Genomic DNA, 21,748 nt, shown 5'->3' with positions numbered 1-21,748 from the left:
AACATATATAATTCAGCAAGAATTTTTTCCACATAGAAGGGCAGTTTACAATCAACAGATGTGTTACTTTGATTTCTCTACTCTGGAGGAAACACATCAACTTTCCATTAACCAGTGATGTTCGCAAATTTGTGCAGAAAACCACAACAGACCTTTTGTAGCTTGATACAGGAAAAAGGTTGATTCTGCAAACTCAGGCCGGAGGGGATAATAACGCTCTGTTGGATGGATTGTTCCTCTGTCTAGCAAGTACCTGGTATATCACAGTTTATTCAATGCAACAAGACACAATGGATTTCCAAAACGTTTCTACCTGAAATTTACAAAAACCCCTATGTGAAAGGCATCAAGATGTTCCTGTAGAATGACCCTCTTTTAATATCATTGTTGATGAGTAATTACCTCTCCGGCATCACTCCATACTTCTTCCATACGCTAAAAAACTCTCTGTGGGTCGCATTAGCAGCTGCAACATCACCAATAAGAACCTGTATATAATTACAATAACCAGAAAAATCAAGAAAATGTGTACATCACAACATTTGAGTTCCTCCCAAAGTTAACACTGGGGATAACAAGTTTTTCTCACTTGCAAAGCAGGCCAGAAGGCTTGTAAACTGGTAAGCTGCCAATATGTTGGCCTTCCCGTTCTCATATCAGCTTCATGGTACCTTCTCAGAGCACAGAGTTTAAAATTGTTTTAGTCTATTATTCATGCCATTGAAGCCGTTCATCAAATGACTCCTTACAAAACTTACACTCACTCAAAAAGCAGAACCAATCATAGTATTGCATCCTTTAGCATGATCATTCTTCTAAAGAAAAAGGAAGAGGTCTCCAAAAGCAGCAGCACAAACCAAGGTCCATGGCGAAAATGCTGCTGAACAGCAATGTATGCACGTTGAAACATATCCCAATACTCATCTCCACCAAAGAGGATGTGAGCTTTCAGTAGGTACTCATAAAACGAGTCAACACCTGATGCAAGGCAAGATTTATCTGACTTGAATGTCAAATTCAGATTTCTGAGGTCATTTCAGTAATTTTAAACAAGATTCTCTGACCTGCACCTATACCAGACGAGTGCTCAATCCAATTCCCTGTTGCCACATTCAATGTTGTCCCCATTAAATCCAAATGGCTCCTTAGATTCCAGAGCTTGCGAAGAGCATTTAGTGCTGCAGCTTCAAACTCCGGATTCCCAGTTAAACGTGATAGGGCACCCATTTCAAGGATAAGAGAACCTGTTAATATATCAGAATTGCAGATTACTAAAAGTTAATTCTGCTTGGTGTGACAATTAGCAGTGAGCCTCAGAATGTAATGGGTAAATATAAAGTAGAACTTAGCTTGTATGAAATAAAAACCAAATTGATGTGAATGCAGATTACAAGGTGTATTGACATGTAAAGTGTAAGACTTTGATTTCATTCATTTTTAAAAAGCACTTGTTAGATATAGTAGCCACCCCACCATTATACCATCTCTATTGAGCGGGTATCTGCTCCACTTGTACGATCCCCTTTAACAAGAGCAGCATGTTGAGCATTCAAACACCTAGAAATCTAGGCCACAGCTCCTGACCCTAGATCATCCTTATCTTTCAACAAGCTGCAAGGACACTTAAGCTCTGTTTTTTCTACCATGGTGCCAATTAAGCTGGGCAGTCAGGGGGTCCAAAGGCCTAGTAGGCTGGCTGGTTGACTTGGCTTGTCAATCACCTACAGGCTACATAAATCCCCTAGTTAGTTATTGCAATCAAACACTGCTCCAGAAGTCAACGCATTGATTGTATCTAGCTTTTATCAAGAGCAGCAGAGTGAGCATTCAAACACCTAGAAATCTAGGACAGCTCCTGACAAAAGATCATCCTGATCTTTCAACAAGCTGCAAGGAGAATTAAACTCTGTCTAATCTACAATGGAGCCAATTAGGCTGGGCAATCAGTGGGTCCAAGGGACCTGGTAGGCTGGCTGGTTGACTTGGCTTATCAATCACCTACAGGCTACATAAATCCCCTAGTTAGTGATTGCAATAAAAGTGAGTAACCAATCTTAACAAAGGTGGTTGAGCCTTGAGCATTGGCTTTCAGTTGGCATATGCATCAAGTCCTGATAATTTTAGTGGGTTCTCCCTCTCTTTCACTTTGCTTTTTCTTGTGGAGTTGGAAAAGTCTGCAACAACACGATTCATTTATCTCCTTACTAAGCTATCCTTCACATCGGAATCATGATGAAATAAGGAGCCAATCCACTATGACATCATGGTTGTTGTAGTGTTTTATGTAGTGTAGCTATGAAGATAGTCTCTCCTAACTTGTTCAATTGGCACTACCTCCTAATAACTAAATAAGGCAGAGCTCTAAGCCTTTGAAAAGATCCAATGAGTTCAAGAGACACTAAGATTTTCTAGTGAGTTCAATAATGCACAATGAATGGCCTTATATGCTCCATGTGTCCGGTCCCATGTGAGAATGCACAATGGGAGTGAAAATGTGAAACAACAAAAGCGTAAACTTAGAGATCAAAAACACAGACAATGAATATGAGAGATCAAAAACAGGCGATGGATTCCTGAAATCTTACCACATCCTGAAGTACTTGTTTCCAAAGTCTCATTTGCCATTACTCCATGCTGGAAAACAACAATATTCAAAGATATATGATCTCATTCAGAAAATCCAAATCTCCATGTGCAACAAGCAAGAACTCTAACCTTTAAGTTAATCCATGCATAAGGTATCCCTGTTGGAGAATTGAAAGCTGGCAGTAATCTTTGTCCAAGGTCTTCTGCCAGTAAAAGCAGTTCATTATTGTATCCTTCAAGTACTTTACTGGTAGACTTTTGGGCAAGTAAATGGGCAGATATAAGGCCTCCTAGCAATCTGATGTTGCACTGCCAAAAATAAGGCATTCACATATGATTAACTGAAGCTCCTGAACAAAAAAACAGAAAATTGAATGTAGTGTTTTCTTTAAATGAGGATAGAAATTCTGTCACTGAGATAGCACTAAATTTAATAACATAAACAGTGGATCATGTAACCGAAAATCACTGGTGTAACCAAAAATCACTGCCACTAAAACATTACTCCATAACATAAACAGCAGATCATGTAACCATTTATATGAAAAAGTTGGGCAATGACCTCAAATAGATTGACACGAACATCATTGTCAAAGGAAAGGTTGCTGCCTAGCCACAGCACTGCCTTTGCAAACTCTGTATCATTTCCTAGCACTGCCAAGCTGCATACAAGTGAAAATTTCATGTTAGTGGCTAGCCAAAATATACCGCCATTTGAAACAAGTAAAACAAAGTTGAAGAGTATATGTGCAAGTAAAGTTGTTCAAACTCCTGCTCCTATGCTCAGCATTAACCAGTGCAAAAGATTCTTCCCTTCCCCTCCCTCCAAACTCAGCACTTCTAAACAAAAAAGATGCCTCCCTTCTCCTAGTCCTCTCCGAAGGTGGTGGAAAAACTTACTTGACAACTTAGAAATGTAATGAGACCAACAACAAGTGGGTACTAGAGAGAGTATGCTTTCAGTTCGGAGTTTTCTTTCACATCACTTTGACTCTTACATTTTGCAGCCCTGAAATAGGTGAGCTAGAGCAATATGCATAGTTTTTTCTACCCCCACATGCTTAATATTTTAACCATAAAAAAAGAGTGTGCAGAAATAAGAAAAACCTATTTGCCACTTCATCTTTTCCATAAGTACATCGTTCAAAACCAATATGTTTTGAAACGCCTGAAAATAATATGTACATTATTATCATACCTATGACCCAAAGATTTTGGGAAAGTGACTACCATGAAAGTGGAATGAGTAATATTTTGGGGAAAGTAACTCTTGTGAAAGTGGAAAGAAAGTTGAGATGTAAAAGGAATCGCACAGAAAATGCTATTTTACTATTATATGTTATTCCTTGAAAACATGGTAACATTTAGGGCTACATTATTTTCAACCAGAGGCAGAAAACTATCCCCTGTCCATGAGTCTGTACTTGTATGCCCACACTTATGGAATACATCTGAGGAAAAAGATGCAGTAAAGATTACAGGGAGTAGAGGTCGTGATTCATGATGCTATTCAAGATGGCATAATGCAAAACATCGCTACCACACCATAGTACAAGAGCTTGCACCCTAGTAGCACAAATATCTCAAATAAGGGGCTGAATCTTGCTCAATTTGGTCAACCTGAGACTCCTATACATGAGAGCATTACTATTTTCTGGCAGTGACCCATGGCAGGCCACATGGATCCCCACATGGCACCATTCTTCTCCTACTTCCGAACACCTGTGCAAGTTTGGTGCACCTAGTGACGTGGATTGCTGGCAGGACAGCAAGATCGCACATGTGAGCATCACAATGGCAATATAATGGTGTGCAAATCAATTGTCAATAAGCAGAATGCAACAGTGTGTTAATGTTGGCAGTCCCCAGCAAATCATTAGGTTTTGTGCTGTTGGAGATGTAATCATTAAAGTTGCTGATGTGGCAAAGCATTAATGATTAAACTATGAGCCAGCTGTTTTGATTAATGTAGCCAAACATTAAAGGCTGTTAGCTAAAGCATTTCAGGGCCCATTCCAGGTGGCAGCAGGTTATAGCATCACCATCAAGAACGTCATCATTGTGGAGATGTGGATCATCAGGGATCGCGATTTGTTGATCATGATCCCCGTCATCTGGGTCAGCATCATGTGAGCAAGCTCAAGATTGTGTAAGCAAGAGTGAGTAATTAAAGAGCACGGACTAGAGTGTTCATGGCTGCATGAGATCCATTGAAAACTGACCGAGGCTGGTCATGACTGTCCAAGATTGGGCAAGGACATGCTCTTGGGCCACAAAGTACAGGAGTGTGCTAGGATACCACATGGCTTGGGCTCTCGGATGCATTCCTTCTAGATCTTCCCATCACTTAGGATATTTGAGGATCTTTTCCGCCTTTGGCTTCTCTTAACTTTTTTGTGAGTTGTGCACTTAGGACCTCATGTCTTACATTTGGTATCAAAGCCAACTTTTGATGACCAGGCAAGGAGCACTTAGAGTCCAGGATTGCAAAAAAGTTTGTTCTTCCCTACAGCCAAGCTACAGAGATTTTGTTCCCAACCATGGAGGTCTCATACAAAGAACTCATGATACAAGTTGAGGCAGCATGTGCTATAGTAGAGGCAACATACATTGAGGCAGTGTTGCTTTGCCAAGAGCTTACTCTTCTTCAAAGACAATTCAATCTTCCCAATTGAAAATCACTCAGCTTCAGGGGGAGATCACTAACTTGCAGAGGCATGTGGTGCCCAGGTGGGGTTGCCTCAAGCAATTGGGGACTCCATATTCAAGGCCTTCCAATGGCAAGAGCACATATAGCATGGCTAAGGAGGGTTTCTCTAATAGTGTGTGTGGAGGAACAAAGTAGGAGTGCTCACCTAGTCCTTCATATGGTTTACCTGCTCTACAAGGGGCAGTTCAGGCCATCCCAAGCATCCTAGTATTCGTTCACTGCCAATCATGAGGGTACCCTACAGGTTCAGTGGGTCCTTGAATCTATTAACAATGCACATATAATGGGTTATGATGGCCGGTCATTCACGCCTTTATGAGGCAGCTCCCATGCTATTCATGGTTCGCTCATCACTTTTCTTGTCGCAGTCAGCACACTTGTAAGGCAGTACAGACTATTTACCTTCCAACTTGTTTATTCTCTGTTGCTTTCTTTTGGCTATATTAGCCCTCTACGACTTTTGCATTATCATCATGGACTTTATCATGCAGATTGAGAGAGAGGGCTAGCACTGCTGGTCACACAAAGTTGCATGCCTATTGTACTTTGTTCTCCTCCTATGTGATGGATTCCATTGCCCGTTTTTTTATCTCCCATAGTCATTGTCTCAGTGCTCCCAATTTCTGAGTTTATGGTTTTGTTCTTTCACACCTCCATTCCCATTGTGCATTCTCACATGGTATTTGACATTAGACCTCTCTACCCTGGTATTGTTCTGCTGTGTTTGCTCAGTGTGCAGGTCTTAAGAGTGGGTTCAGCCTGCATTTTAAGCCCTTTCTGGCTAGATCCTAGAAAAGGCAGCCTATTGGAGTGCTTAGGACAGCATGGTGACATTTGTGGGCTGTACGCCAAGCTAACTGCCTGTGTTTGCTGCTGCATTGTGATGTTTGGTGCTGTTTGTACCACTCCTCACGTTTCAGTGCTGGCTGCTTGCGTTCACCTTCTCCATTGTTTCATTCTGTGTTTTTACTTTGTCATTACAAAGGGTTCTTCAGTGTTTAATTCACTGTTCTCTCACTAAGAGTTAACTCCATACTTTGTTGTGCCTATTTCTCTTCGTACATGCATGAGAGAGACACAGAGAGAGAGACACAGAGAGAGAGAGAGAGAGTGTGTGTGTGTGTGTGTGTGTGTGTGTTTTGAACAACTGGTTGTTAAGGATGGATAAAGTGAACTTGTACTTGGGGAAAATGTTTTATGGAATTCACGCTTGGAATGTGTGGACTACTTGAAGTAAAACATTTTTCCATTCCATATTGAAACATCACATCATTCCATAGTGTTTGTTTGTAATCTTGTGGGTTCTTGACCTCAATAGCTCCAAGTATATCTCTCTTTCCTCGTTCTCTCAAGCCACCTTTGAAAAATGTGCATGATCCACATCTTCTTGGGTTTATGTTCTTACTCTAGGAAGTATGTACGCGGGCTTGCTGAAATTGCATCTCCATTGCATGCTTTGCAGAAGAGGAATGTGCCATTTAGATGAACAATATGTTGGGAATAAAGGGCTATCGTGCCTTTTATTTGTGCACGGGTGTGAACACACCCTTAGCACATTGTACTTTCATACATATATCTATCTAAAAACCTAAAGTGGTACACTCGTCATTGTACCAAAAAACGTATTCACTCTCTACTCTGCTCACTCGCACTCTCTCTGTCTCTCTCACTGCGCATAAGGTTTGTCTGCCTCAATCTCCATGCCTAACCTTTCCCTACAAACCAGTATCAGAGCTGGCAAGAGATAGCCAAGGTGCTGCAGGAGTTCGACGAGTAGCAGTTGAGAGGCAGATGACAGGAGCAACGAGCAGGTTGCAGGCAGGCTCGTGTGTTGCAAGAGTCCGACAAGGACAGCAGTCGTCGGCTTCAGCAGGTGCTGACAGCTTCAGCGCATGACGGTTCCTTCAGCGGGTGACGGCTTCAACGCGTGATGATTTCAGTGGGCTGCACGGATGCGCTGACGGGCGACCACGCGACGGGACAGCAGGCATGAAGCACGGACGACTACACGGCGGGCACGGCGACCAGCGCGTAACGGCGAACAGGCGGGCGTCACAGCGCACAATTGACGGGTCCATTGACCCGTCTGATTTTTTGTTTCCCAAAAATTCAATCTTTTTTTGAAATTTCTTTCACCCACTGATTGGGTTTCACACGCGCAAGCACAAGATCTCAGATCTGTGCAAAATCCGCTCAGAAATTTGGGGCTTTTCTCGAATCTGGGGATCCCAACACAGAATTGGACAATCTGACTCAAAAATTGCAAAGTCGGTGCACATTTGCCCAGGAATTTTGGGGCTTTCACATTTTAGTGAAATTCTTTCAATTTCACTGAAGTTAGTGCACGCATGACTTTGGAAATTTGGGGATTTGTCCAGATTTGGTGCGAGCAAGATGCAACAGTGATATTTGTCTCAGAAATTGCAGGAATTTGTGACATTTTGTCCCCGACATTTAGGGCTTTTCATGTACATGCACAAATTGGGCTGAAATTGACCCAATTTCTCGACATTGAGGCACATTGGACCCCGTGCAATTTGGGGCTTTTGTGATTTGGGCAAAATTTGTGTAGCACTTGGTCATTTTATGTACATGCAGGTTGAATTCCGCACAATTTGGACATCAACACTTGGTAAAATTTGGGGGTTTTGCTGAAATTGCTTTATTTTGGCAAAACTGGACAATCCTATGCATGACAAAGGAAATGCAGATGTGTGTTTGACGCTTTAAGCACAAAATTTTGGGGCTTTTGACCATTCGTGTCGAATTTTATGCCCGTGGGTACATGTACAACAGAAATTGCAACTTAAATTTTGGGATTTCTCATGTAATGTGATGCACATGCCTTTTGGAACAGCTGTAATCAGTTGGATAATGCTGTAGCACTTGGTTTGGTGCTTCTGAAAACTTAATTACAGATCTGAAATCTATACTTCTGCGTGGTCATTTATTGCTGATTGGTACTTGTTTGTACCTTGGTCACTTGGGTGACAGTTTGGGCTTGCATTTACTGGTTTTTTTGTCACATTTGGGCTGAAAACCATGGCTGGCAGCAATGACAACAGTAATTTGATGCATATAAAGAAGCTTGAAGGCGCACATAATTTTGCAGTGTGGCAAAAACAGTGCTACAATATCCTGTTGCAAAAGAAGAAGGCAAAGCCGATCAAAACTAAAGGGGCAAAGCCTGCGGACATGGATCAGAACGATTGGGATGAGTTGAATGAGCTTGCATGCTCAACCATAGAGCTATCGGTTTTCGATGCCTTGCTCTTCAACATTGAAGGTTTGGATTCTGCATATGCTATATGGACTAGACTGGAAGAACTGTATGCACAGAAGAGTGCTGCAAGCAAAGTGTATTGGCTGAAAAAGCTTATGGATTTGCGTATAAAGAAGATACAGCAATGTCTACTCACTTAAGTGAGTTTAACTCCACTTTCAGCCAGCTAGTTGCCTTGAAGTTCATGATTGATGAGGAATTTAAGGCTACTTTCTTGCTTTGCACTCTATTAGAGAGTTGGGATACATTCACGACTGCTATGAGCAATTCTAATGTGATCCTTTTGTATGCTGATGTAGTGAGTGCTCTACTTATGGAAGAGATGAATTGGCAAAACAATGCATCCAATAAGTCTTCCAGTGCTTTGCATACTAGGGGCAGATCACAGCAAAAGGGCAAACATGATGGCAAGGGACGCAGTAAATCACGTGGCATGATGCTGAATGCCATCATTGTGGCAAGAAAGGTCACTTTAAACGTGACTACTACAAATGGAAGAAAGAGAAAGGAAAAGACAAGAAGACAGATGACTGCAAGGAAGAGAAGAAGGACAATCAGCCTAAGAAGAGCAATGTAAAAATTGAAGAGGTGAATGTAGTCACCCATGACAGTGACAGTGGGAGTGATGTACTCTTTGTCTCTTCACATTTTCGTACACATGCTCTACTTGTAGATACAGATGATGACATGCATACCTGGATTCTTGATTCAGGGGCTTCCTTTCATGTCACCCCTCATCGTGAGTGGTTTTCCGCCTATACAGGGGATCGACATGGTGTTGTCCTTCTTAGGGACAACTATGCATGTGAGATTGCAAGTATTGGCAGTGTGCAGTTACAGTTTCGGCATGGCTCTGTCTTTACACTTCAGCATGTACGGCGTGTACCTCAGCTTACGAAGTGCTTGATTAGCACAGGGCAGCTAGAAGATAATGGTTTTCATACCACCTTTGGTGATGGAAAATGGAAGATCTGTAAGGGATCTAGGGTTATTGCCAGAGGTTGCAAGAGTGATACATTGTATCCACTTCATGTATCTAGTATGCGTGACCATGTTGTTGCCGTGACCGAGCAACTAAGTGTTTCTTTGTAGCATGGCCGGTTGGGACACATGAGTCAAATAGGAATGAAAGTGCTTTCTCGTTTGGGTTACTTGGCTTGTCTTCGTTATGCTGATTTTGAGCATTGTGATCATTGCATTTATGGCAAACATGCACAAACGTCTCAGAAAAAGTCTTTCTTTGAAATCTTCTCCTCTAAAGTTAGTATACTCGAATGTATGTCAAATGCCAGGATTATCTTTAGGGAAAAAGAAATATTTTGTCACCTTTGTTGATGATGCTACACGGAAAGTATGGGTTTACCCTATTCGTAGCAAGGATGAAGTGCTTGACAAGTTTAAAAAATTCCTAGCATTGCCTGAAAATCAGACAGATAAGACACTTAAGTGTCTTCGCTCTAACAATGGTGGGAAATATGTGTCCAAAGCCTTTAAGGCATTTTGTGACAGCAAAGGGATAAAGAGGGAGCTCACTGCCCCTCATAATCCACCCCAAACTGGAGTTGCAGAGCGTATGAATCGGACCATACATGATAAGGTCCGCACGATGCTGTCTCATGCTGCATTACCCCATGGTTTTTGGACAAAGGCTGTTATGACAGCCGTTCACTTGATTAATCGGTCACCAAACAGGTCTTTGGAAGGGGGGAGTTCCCCAAGAAGCGTGGTCGGACAAGCCACCTTCATATGCTCATCTGAAAGTGTTTGGCTGCAAGGCTTTTGTGCACATTCGTAAAGAAAAACGCAACAAACTTGAGCCAAAGTCCTGTAAATGCATTTTCCTAGGATATGGTGACGAGTGTGAAATGGGGTATAAATTGTGGAATCTCGAGAAAAGGAAAATAGTGCGCAGCAATGACGTTATCTTCCGGAAAGATCGCATGCACAAACAGCCCGAAAAGACTGAGGAGGTCCATAGGGTTGTATTCCGGGAAGAAATACCTTTTGGACAGCAAAATGTGCCCGTTGTACAACAGCAAATACCTGCTATAAATGAACCTGTAAATGCAGGAAATGATGCTGGAAATGATCAGCTAGCTATTGCCCATGACAATGAGCCATTACATGTGCAGGAACAGCCAGGACAGTAAGCTGTTAATGCTGATTTGCAGGCCGAAATGCCAGGACAGCCAACAAACAATGACCATTGGGATAGGAGATTGTCTAGGGCTACTAGACAACCTGACAGATTTGTTCCTAGTGCAATTAATGTGACTGAGTATGTCATGTTGACAGACTGTGGTGAACCGTCTTGCTTCAAGGAAGCAATGGATAGACAGGACAGCAAGAAATGGTATAAAGCCATGCCGTCAGAGATGGAATCTCTTGAAAAAAATGGCACTTGGGACTTAGTGCAGTTGCCTAAAGCGCAAAAAACCCTTCCATGCAAATGGGTTTACAAGATGAAGGTCACTTCTGGTTCCTCACCCATGTACAAAGCAAGATTGGTTGCAAAGGGATACAAGCAGAAGCATGGAATCGACTTTGATGAGATTTTCTCTCCTATAGTCAAGATGACTATATTGAGAACCATTTTGGGTTTGGTTGCAGTTGAGGATATGGAGCTCATACAAATAGATGTAAAGACTGCGTTTTTACATGGTGATCTGCATGAAGACATATATATGCAGCACTCAAAAGGAGTTTGTATGGGCTGAAACAAGCACCAAGAGAATGGTATCATAAGTTTGATACATTCATGCAGTCCCAAGGCTTTCATAGAAGTCAAGTGGATCACTGCTTGTACACCAAGAAGGCAGCAAATGGTAGCCTGATTATCTTGGTTTTGTATATAGATGACATGCTGATTGCTGGCAGGCATACTCATGCCTTGGATTCACTGAAGCAAAGTCTTCATGGCAGTTTTGACATGAAGGATCTGGGTGATGCCAATCACATTCTTCGCATGCGAATACTCAAAGATAGATCTAAAGGCTTACTCTATCTATCTCAGCAGGAGTATATCTCCAAAGTTTTGCAGCGTTTCAATATGGAAGGGGGGAAAACAATTGGGGTTCCATTGCCTCCATATGTGAAACTCAGTGCAGAGGACAACCCTACATCTGATAATGAGAAGGCTGAAATGGCCAAGATACCATATGCTTCAGCTGTTGGCAGTTGGATGTATGCTATGGTTGCTACACGTCCTGACATTGCTTTTGGAGTGGGAGTGGTTAGCAGATACATGGCAACCCCTAGGAAGAAGCATTGAGATACAGTGAAAGGTATTATGAGATACCTCAAAGGCACAAAGGAGTTGTGCATCTGCTTTGGAAAGCAGAAGGTATCTGTTGTTGGCTTTACAGATGCAAACTATGCTAGTCATGCGGACTGCAAGAAGCCCACTTCTGGATATGTGTTTACTTTCACAGGAGGAGCAGTCTCTTAAATCTCTAGGCTACAAAAGTGTGTTGCATTGTCTACTACAGAGGCAAAGTATGTAGCTGCCACTGAGGCATGCAAGGAGGCTTTATGGCTTTCACGTTTGGTGAGAGAGCTTGGCATCACAGAGTTAACTGTTCTCCATTGTGATAGTCAGAGTGCTATCATGCTAGCACGAAATCATGTCTTTCATGCAAAGACAAAGCACATACAGGTGAAGTACCACTTCATTAGAGATGTACTTGACAGCAAGAGCATTGAGCTTGTCAAAGTGCATACAGATGATAACCCTGCAGACCTTCTCACAAAGGGTCTTCCAGTAGAGCGGTTTGCTCATTGCCGGCGGATGATGGGAGTTGGATAGATATATTTGTTTCAGCTTTGTACATACTTAGACTTAGCTAATTCTTTTCTCCTCTTAAGGCACATTGCCTTTAGGTGGGAGGTTGTTGGGAATAAAGGGCCATCGTGCCTTTTATATGTGCACGGGTGTGAACACACCCTTAGCACGTTGTACTTTCATACATATATCTATCTAAAAACCTAAAGTGGTACACTCATCATTGTACCAAAAAACATGTTCACTCTCTACTTTGCTCACTCGCACACTCTCTGTCTCTCTCACTGCGCGTCAGGTCTGTCTGCCTCGATCTACGTGCCTAACCTTTCCCTACACAATTGTGGAAATTTCAGCATTTGAAAAGTTAAAGGAAAAGATGACCTCAGACCCTATGCTTGTGTTCCCCGATCTAAGGAAGTCATTCATGGTCCGGTGTGATACATGTAGTAACAATATTGGGGCTATCCTTATGCAGGATGGCCGAGTTGTGGCATATAAGAGCTATATTCTCCACAATAGAAGTGAGAATTTGCAGGTCCATGAGAAAAAACTCTTGGCTATAATTCATGCACTATCTACGTGGAAACATCATTTGTTGGAGACTAACTTTATAGTGTAAATAAACCATCAAACTTTGAGGTGCTTTCTGATGCAAACAAAGTTGTCAGAGAAGCATATGACATTCGCAAATTTTCTCTCTGTGTTTTATTTTCAGATTATACATATTCATGGTAAAAAAAATGTTATGGCTGCATTGTCACATCAGCCACAAATTTTAGCCATCAACATGGTTTACTACGCTGAGGTGGATGCCATCAAAGACCAATATTCTGTTGATTCAGACTTTGCTAATGTTTATGATCAGCATTGCAATGACCAGAGACATGAGCACTTTGTGCTTAGGGATGGATTTCTGATGATGCATGGACGACTATGTCACAAAGCAATTGAGGCCTAGAGTTATCACTAAAAGTCATGCTCCTCCGTATGCAACACACAAAGGTATTAATGTCATAATCAAGGCAACGGAGCATTTCTTTTATTGGTCAGCTTTGAGACATAATATACAGCAGTTTGTCAAGACATGCATGATATGTCAAAAGGTAAAGCATGATAGGCAAAAGATGCCAAGCTTGTTGCAGCTCTTGCCTATTTCATATAGATCTTGGCAAAGCATTGCAATCGATTTTATTCTTAAACTTCCTAGGACACCTACAACGAATTATGGAATATGGACTATCATTTGCAAGTTTAGCAAACAAGCCCATCTCATCACAATGAGGAAAAAAATAAAGGTTGATCATATGGCACAATTATTTTTGCAACACATCTTTAAAGTCAATCGAACCCTTGGATGACCAGTTTATTTTGGAAAGGGTTGTTTGATGGGTACCACGCTCAAATTCTCATCCTCCTTCCATCCACACATAGATGGTCAGAGTCTAAGGAAGCAAATTCCAGAGTGTTGGATCTTTTGAGGGGGTATGTTTTAGACCACAACGCACAGTGGGAGCAGTATTTGCATCGGTTGCAATTTTTGTTACAACAATACAGTGCATAGTTCCACTAGCAAAGCTCCATTTGAGGTGGTTGAGAGTGGCAAGAAGGTACCACCTATCTTGTAAACTAAGGATATGATCTTTAAGGCTGATCATTATGTAGAAAACTTGAATGCATCCTATGCAAAGATAAAGTGTGGCATATGCACTTCAAAGATCACATGAAAAGCAAAAGAGGATAGTTAATTCCCATAGACGCGCTTTGCCATTTGCAGAGGCCAATTATTGGTTGTTACCGCAGCTCTAAGACTATACTTTTACATTAGTTTGGGATCAATTCATGATCCCTTGGGCATGAGCTTTTGCCTCAACTTTGAGATCAAATTCTGATCAATTTCAGCTTAGTTTTAGATCAGTTTGAGAACCATTTATCGTCACTTTTGGGATCAATTTTGCATCGGTTTTTGCACTAGTTTGTGATCAGTTCTCACATCAGCAAGTAATCAGTTTACAATCAGTTTTCAATGGTTTGCATCTGGTTCCATGGACAGCAGCATGTTAGTAAATACCATTGACAATTTCAGCCATGGTTTATGCTGAGAATACGTTTTACTATGGTTGTGAATGTTGGGAATAAAGGCCACGGTGCCTTTTATACGTGCTCGGGTGTGAACACACCCTTAGCACTCATACTTTACATATATCTATCTAAAAAACCTTTAAGTGGTACAACTCATTGTACCCACACATCATGCATCTCTCTCTCTCTCTCTCTCTCTCTCTCTCTCTCTCTCTCTCTCTCTCTCTCTCGTGAAGATACTTGAATTAGATAGTGAATGTTTACATCAGACCATCAGGTCAACATTCTCTCTGTATCTCCTACTTTCTATTACATCATACCATCAGGTCAGCATACTCTGTCTCTCTCACTCTCTGTGTAACTAATATTTACATGAGGCCTGCAAGCTCTCAGAACAACCAGAACAACCTATTACATGAACAGTACTAATAGATCACACCGAACGAACAGCAAGAGTAGAGCGAGCAATCGCCAACCAAGGAGCAACAATATCTGGAAGAACCAGGTCCACTAACATCATAGAGGAGATTTGCCAGAACACTATTCCACGCACTAGGGCCACATGCCCATGGATGCCCGATGCTGAATCAAAAATAAAGACATTGCAAGTATGCCATATATGCCACACGGCTGTCCATCTAAGGAAATGAAATAGGTAGGAACTATCTAAACACAAAGAGGGCATAGAGGACATATTTCCCATAATCCAAGAATGAACTAATAGGCGGTGCTGAGTCACTGAGGCCCCCACACAGGAAATGAAATTCCAAAATCTGTCGTGCAACAGGGCAGAAGATAGAGAGGTGATCTCCCATCACTGGTACACGACCCAAATAGGAGAAAGGAGGAGTCCTAAAGGTGGTGCCTAATGGAGGACCCCCCAATGTGGTGTGTGGTGGAAACATAGATGCACTTAATGGAGCCTGAAAGAAATATGCAGCGGAAGTTGAGGGAGGGATGGGTAGGAGCCCAAATGGATTTGTAATGGGTGAAGATGTGGGAAACATCATTGCTTCCTTTTGTTCGTTAAATGCAGCAAAATGAGATGTACCTACTCCAGTATGACCATGAGAAACAAAATTATTTGAAGGAAAAGGAAGAGAAGGAATACTTACAAGTTCTTGCTTCTTTTTCTTACCTTGTCTGGAGTTTTCAAAGAAATACCGTTCTTTCTCATTACTTCCAAACCAAAAGATGTTATGTATTACCCATTCTTCAAGAGGATCTCCCAAACCATGAGGAATAGGAAAATTAGATAGCATAGAATTAGAAACAAGATTATGCATACTTGGCACTTGAGAAAAGAAGTAAGATGGAAGTGGTATGAAATCCGTGCTAGTTTCCACTTAAGGATGGCCAATCCAAAGTGGAGATTCCGTTGTACTTGAATGATCAATAATTCTGTGCACCAAAACTAAAGAAGGAAACTCAAGCTTATCTTCAATCTACTGCAGAGCCCTATGCATAAGGATGAAATCGTACTCAGCAACTGAAATCTCATACGATAATGGACTCTATGGTAGTCCCAAGTTTCTCCACCCATGCCAAATCTAGCAAAGGGCAAGCTGGGAGACCCATTCTTGCTCATTTCTTGACATACTTGGCTGTGGAGTCTGGAACGATATGTCGTTGTTCGAAGTCATCTAAACATTCTGTTGTTCTCACTTCTACGGATGAGCTCTCTAATCAAGTCCAAGATTTCTCAAACTTGCCTCTAATACCATGTGACAAGATGCTCTAAACACAAAAACACAATACCAATTGTACGACAAAGCACAAACTAATAACACTGAACACAGTTAGGGTTAGGGTAACTCCGTGACAATGAACACAAATAATAATGAAATGAATGACTGCTGAATATACAATGCTCATGCAGCAAACACACTATGCAGAGAGTGAATACTATACTACAAACTCCTGTATCTCGAGGATTAAGGTAGGGGTAATGAGCTGGAGAGTGTGTCATACTCCAAAAGGATCCCGAAACGCAACAAGGCAGCCTTCAGATGTCGAACACCAGCAAACAAAGCCAAGGAAGGCTCGATTTGATGTAGACAACAGTGCAGGAGAGAGGACTAAAAACGCAGTTGAAGAGAGAGAAAGACTAAAAAACGCAGGTGACGAGACCAGCAGTAGCAGTAGCAGTCAGCAGGCTGAAATCAACTCCGAATAGCGTGTGGTAGGTTGAAAACAAGCACCAAACTGTTGTAGACAGCAATTGCCAACTTGGATGCGATGTCCTCATCTAGGATATAGACAGCAAGCAAAAAGACCTAAAATCTGCAAAAATGACATTAGAGAGAGTGGTGGGCTGCATGCCTACTTATAGAAAGTTTGGGGCACCCAAATTAGGGTTTTGCATGTGGGACACAATAACTCTCTAGGATCGCGTTACTTTTTAAAATAAAAGGTTTGCTTCATTAAGAAAGCATGTTTTATGCATTTGTAGTTCAACACAATCGGGATTTTATGTGCATTTCCCAAGTAGTATCTGCATTCTTCAGCCTACCTCACTTGCTGAACATTGTCCACCCTTCCCAGATTTTTATTAACATTTCTAACAATTTTTTTAGCATTTCGGACATTTTTACGAGCATTAAAGGTTGGTCAACTAGCATTAAATGCTAGTATGCCATATTTTTTGCCCTAGATTTCAAGTCGGTTAGTTTTTGGGATATTTAGCTATTATAGCCATTTTCCACTTGGTAATCAGATATATCATCATCTTCCCTCCTTCCTTGGCAAGTACACTCTCCAACTTCATCATCTTCGTCCATCTTCGGTGCTACTATCATTATCAGCTTGACCTGGTGCCATCACGGACACTGTGGGCTTCGTACAAGGACTGATTAGTCCTTCTATATTCAGCATGTGTTCCTTGTTCCGTACACGTTTCTTTTCTTCTTCTCTTGTAGATCGTCTCTCTCTCTCTCTCTCTCTTCTTCTGTGTTCGAGTTCCTTCTTCCATTGTGCACTCTCACAAGTTTATGATCAGTTTTGTATCACTTGATCATCAATTTTTGCAATCAGTTTGGGGTCACATTTACAGTAATTTGTGATCAATTCTCGGATCAGCAAACGAGTTGTTTATGCTCAGTTTTCAATGGTTTACCGCTAGTTCCATGGACAACAGCATGTTAGTGAATGCCGTTGATAGTTTAGTCATGGTTTATGCTGACTATATGCTTTATTGAGGTTGTGACTTCAGAAAAATTTAGAAACAAGAGCTACGGATGCATCCAATGGATTTCTAGCAACAATTCTAGACTAATCTCAATTTTATGTCATGTTTTTGCTAGCTGGAAATTTTATGCAAGTTTTGGTCATATGGCATGGTTAGACAACAGTGGCCAAAGTCAAAGTTGTAACTATGATGCCTTATGGAAATTCCAATGTAATATAATTTTGTTTTGGTGTAATGTAGTGCAATCGAGGGAACAATTGCAAGGATTTCAAGGGGGAAATCTGTCATAGGGACATAAAAAATTTTAGATGCTTTAATCTTGCTAGCAAAATTTTGATTAAGTTAATAATCAAATGTGCAAGGTTGTTAAGCATATGTGTTGTACATGGTAGTTCTTTCACGGTAGCAAGCCAAGGACCTCGAGGATGCAATGGATATCCAAGTCAAAAATTATGAGAAGTTATGCGAGTGAGTTTTGGTTGTTAGTTTGTGTCAATTTTAATCCTAGGACAGGTGTTTAGCCATGAGTTGTCAGTGATGACACTAGGGACTAGCATCTAATGGCCAACAGAGGTTGGAGACCACTTCCGTTGCAAATGGCCTAGCCAATTTAATTATGGATGGGCACATTTAATTTTGGGCAAGGTCAGAAGGGCTGAAATTATTTTTCAGAATTAACTAGTTTTGAAATTTAATTTAATAGCTAGATAATACTAAAAAATGGGTTTAGAAGGCTGCCACATGGCACAAATACCCATGCAAGCTGGTTTGAGCCATTCAGTCTATTCAACCTGTGAGAGAGAGAAAGGGCCAGCAGCTTGTTTGATTTGCAGCTGTTGGAGGACCTTCTGGGACAGCCAACAGCAAGAGAAGACCATCCAGAAGCAAGTGACAGCAGTTTCAACCCTTCTAGGTACAGGCAACAGCATTTATTGCCCTCCTAGCAGCAAGCAACTACATTAAATGCAGTCTGCTACAGGCAGTGACCAGATTTGAGCTCTTTCCCGCATGGAAAATCAGGGAATTCTCTCTCTTCTACATTCTCTCACCTTCTCTAGCCCATTCTTAGGTTATCTCAACATTTCTCGGCCATTTGGAGAAGATCATAGCCAGATTTGGTGGAAAGCAAGAGAAATTCTGTTGTAAACCCTAATTTACAATAGTAATCTAATTTACAACAGTAATTAGGGTTTAGCAACCACCTCGGGGCCCGTGCCATCAATCAAGGGTATCATACATTGAAATCAGCAAATTGAAATTCAAGGCATTGTTAGGGATTCCAAATGCCAACTCATCCACTGTGAATTTGAGGCAACATTTGGCCAGTTGGGTTTCCATTAGAGCAAGTCTTGGGTGAAAATCAAGGGGCAATTGACCTAAAGTGTTTGCTAATTTTTTGTACAACAAGGAGCTTTTGGATCAGCAAAGGAGATTGTGGAATCTCACTTTCTACTCAATCCATTAGCAATTAAAGTTAAAGAATAACGAAAGGGGTACCAATTTTGGGGCCAACAAGGTATCTACTATCCAAGATTATTAAGGTGAAGTATACATTTCAATTTATGCTTCATTGCCATAATTAAGTGCTTAATCAAGTATTACCACCCTATCCAAGAAAGAAGACAAAGGAGACCGGTTTCTATCTTAGCCACCATCAAAGTGTCTGCAATGGCTAATCAATGACTTCAGGTGGTAAAGACTATCAAGTGTTGATAGAGCAATCAAACCATCAGTATGCTAATCAATGACTTCAACCTATAATCGCTGAAAATGATGCTACTCTTTAAATTATCTGTAAGATTTTGAATGCAAAAATTTGAGGCACAGCTAGCTTACTTGATCAAAAAGTCCTCTTTTATTTGTTTATTGTGCTAAGAGAAATTTGAAGATGAAAATGTGAGTTTAGATATCAGCCAATTTCGGAAATTCAAAGAGAATCTGATCTCTTTGTGATTCTCGCCCATCTGTGATACAAGTTTTATTTATAATCAAAAAAGCAACTAAAGTCGGGGAATATCAAACACTTATCTTAGACTCACTTACTCCTCATATATTATGGAGGGGATTACCTATCAAAATGCTCTTCTATACAGAAGTTGCGTTCCATTTACATTTGTGTACTGGTTGGCAACCCTGGATATCTCCTAAACGATGTATGTGTGTTAATAAATCATCTCCTGCACTTGAAATATCTAGCAATATTGGCAACTCATGCAATAGAATACAAAATAGTGTAGAACCCCCACCCACACAATGTAATCTTCCAAATAATAGTGCATATGCCTTAGCTGTAACCCCTGAAGCAATTGGCAAGTTGACTAGTGCTCTTTTTGACTTTTTCGATAAACTACACATTATTTTTATTATCTTGAAATACATATTTTCATATCATACCATCTTCTTAGCATCATCCTCAAAACTATCCTCATCAAAAATATTCCTTTGATTGCTAATTAGCAGTGGCATGTTTGTATACTAACGTCACAAGTAGGTTTTCATTACATTCATGCAAGACTCCTAATGGCAAGCATGCCCCTCCCAAGCCCCCTAGTATCCACTACTTCATTAAGTTACTTTCTCTTTCTAACTTTGCATAAGCTGAATATCGTGCAAGTGAATTATATAATCAACACCTAGAGACTCAGTACACAATCTCCCAGATTCTACAGTCTGCCTGATTTGATGTTATTTTTACATGACCCATCCAGCAGTAACACACTTAATGAGTCATCATCTTCATAGCAAAAACCTGAAAATTACCTGGACAGTGATTCGACAAGAGTGAGAGCTGTACCACTGTAACTTTCAGGCAAATGCTCAAGCTGCATCAATATTAATGGAGCAATATTAGACTTTTGTCCAATTGCAAGTATGCAAGGATAGGGTATGTCGTTACTTGCCTTCAAATTTCCCAACTCTGCAAGGGAGTCCGTATATGATCTAGAGAGAGGCTTTAATTCATCGTGCTGGCACATAATCAAACAAGAAAAAGCAACAGTATCATTAAAACAGAATTGAATTTGAGCTAGCAAACCATGTCATTGAAAAGGAAGAAATTTTGAAAACAGATGCCACTTACAGGGAATGCATATCGCATGTAATTATCATAAGCATGATAAAACCTGACCAGAATGTTTCCAAAAAGCACAGATAAGAAAATCATCAAAAGAGACACAAGTGGCAATAAGAACCAGGCAATTGTGTGCAGTGCAATCGTAAATGATGCTATGAAAAAAGATCATCAATAGATTCAGATTTGACTTCCAGATGCTGCTACCCTTTCGCTGCTTTAATGGGAGACAAGTGATGGCAGATCTGAGGTAGAAAAACATACATGTGCCGCACCTCTTCGCGAAGCTCAGCTCGCTGCCGTCGAGCGTCTGCAGGTGCAGGGGCAATGGCCAGCCCCAGGAACAAGGCTGCGAGGGCAAATGTTGTCCTAATAAGATCGGAGGAAGCCATAAGCGATCAGAGCTGAGCTGAAACTGATGGCCTGCAGAATCAGGGACGTAACATACATGCAGAAAATTGTCCGATTCCCTGCACTCCCTTGCTTAATTCCGAGCGCATCAGCCGATTACCCTTGGAAGGCCCGTGAATCGATGATGGTGATATCCATGCACCTCCACTTCGGTGACAAGGCAATAATCGCGACTTTTTGACCGAGCCTTATCACCGCTGCTTTAAGTCAAAGGCACGGTTCCTTTTTATTGGACGAGAAATTTCTTTTTAGTGAGACACAAAAAGACCTAAAGCCGGTTAATCAAAGGAGCAACTTTGGCTACACCCCCCCCCCGGGACTTAATTTGCCATGTTCAAAGGACATTTCCACCAACCAAAACCATATCAAGCCATCTCTCTCTATGGCTGATCCCCGAGAACGCTTTATCCTTCTTGCTATCCAATCCAAGCTATGAAGTGAACAATCTCACTCAATGAAAGGCAAAACAATTGTATTTAGTGCCTACATTGAGATCACCAAAAATTCAAGCTACTAAGCACTAGTTATCATCGCCCAGAAGAACTGCAAAATGTTGTTGGACCTACTCCCATACACCATACATAAGCCATGCATCTATCCCAGAAGAGGCGTTTAAGAGTCTCCTCTTGTTCATAACTACC

General features: G+C 41.2%; 1 protein-coding gene across 11 annotated transcripts in view; it reads right to left on the bottom strand.

Annotated features, from left to right (window-relative positions):
• The window catches only part of LOC148040919 (Glycosyl hydrolase family 47 protein), a 74,261-nt gene extending 52,949 nt beyond the window's left edge, over positions 1-21,312 (bottom strand). For 3 of the 11 annotated variants that reach the window (XM_087674371.1, XM_087674455.1, XM_087674491.1), the window contains exons 1-13: positions 21,145-21,312; positions 20,961-21,045; positions 20,706-20,748; positions 20,527-20,592; positions 20,387-20,448; positions 3,149-3,248; positions 2,716-2,895; positions 2,586-2,634; positions 1,065-1,244; positions 858-978; positions 590-671; positions 403-488; positions 153-253 (exon numbers count right to left, since the gene is read on the bottom strand). In XM_087674371.1, coding sequence (XP_087530497.1) covers positions 153-253; positions 403-488; positions 590-671; positions 858-978; positions 1,065-1,244; positions 2,586-2,634; positions 2,716-2,895; positions 3,149-3,248; positions 20,387-20,448; positions 20,527-20,592; positions 20,706-20,748; positions 20,961-21,045; positions 21,145-21,196 — 1,207 coding nt within the window. In that variant the 5' untranslated portion in view covers positions 21,197-21,312. Of the gene's footprint in view, positions 1-152; positions 254-402; positions 489-589; positions 672-857; positions 979-1,064; positions 1,245-2,585; positions 2,635-2,715; positions 2,896-3,148; positions 3,249-19,695; positions 19,771-20,386; positions 20,449-20,526; positions 20,593-20,705; positions 20,749-20,960 lie in introns of those variants that run through there. The other 8 variants (XM_087674228.1, XM_087674257.1, XM_087674340.1 and 5 more) reach the window with 7 other exon arrangements.
• Positions 21,313-21,748: the final 436 nt, after the last annotated feature.

Source organism: Lygodium microphyllum, chromosome 1 (assembly GCF_053477565.2).
Source record: "Lygodium microphyllum isolate KBCC chromosome 1, Lygodium_microphyllum_v1.1.10, whole genome shotgun sequence".
Lineage (NCBI taxonomy): Eukaryota > Viridiplantae > Streptophyta > Polypodiopsida > Schizaeales > Lygodiaceae > Lygodium > Lygodium microphyllum.
Note: the sequence above shows the minus strand (reverse complement) of the source record. Positions and strands in the feature narration are given on the sequence as shown.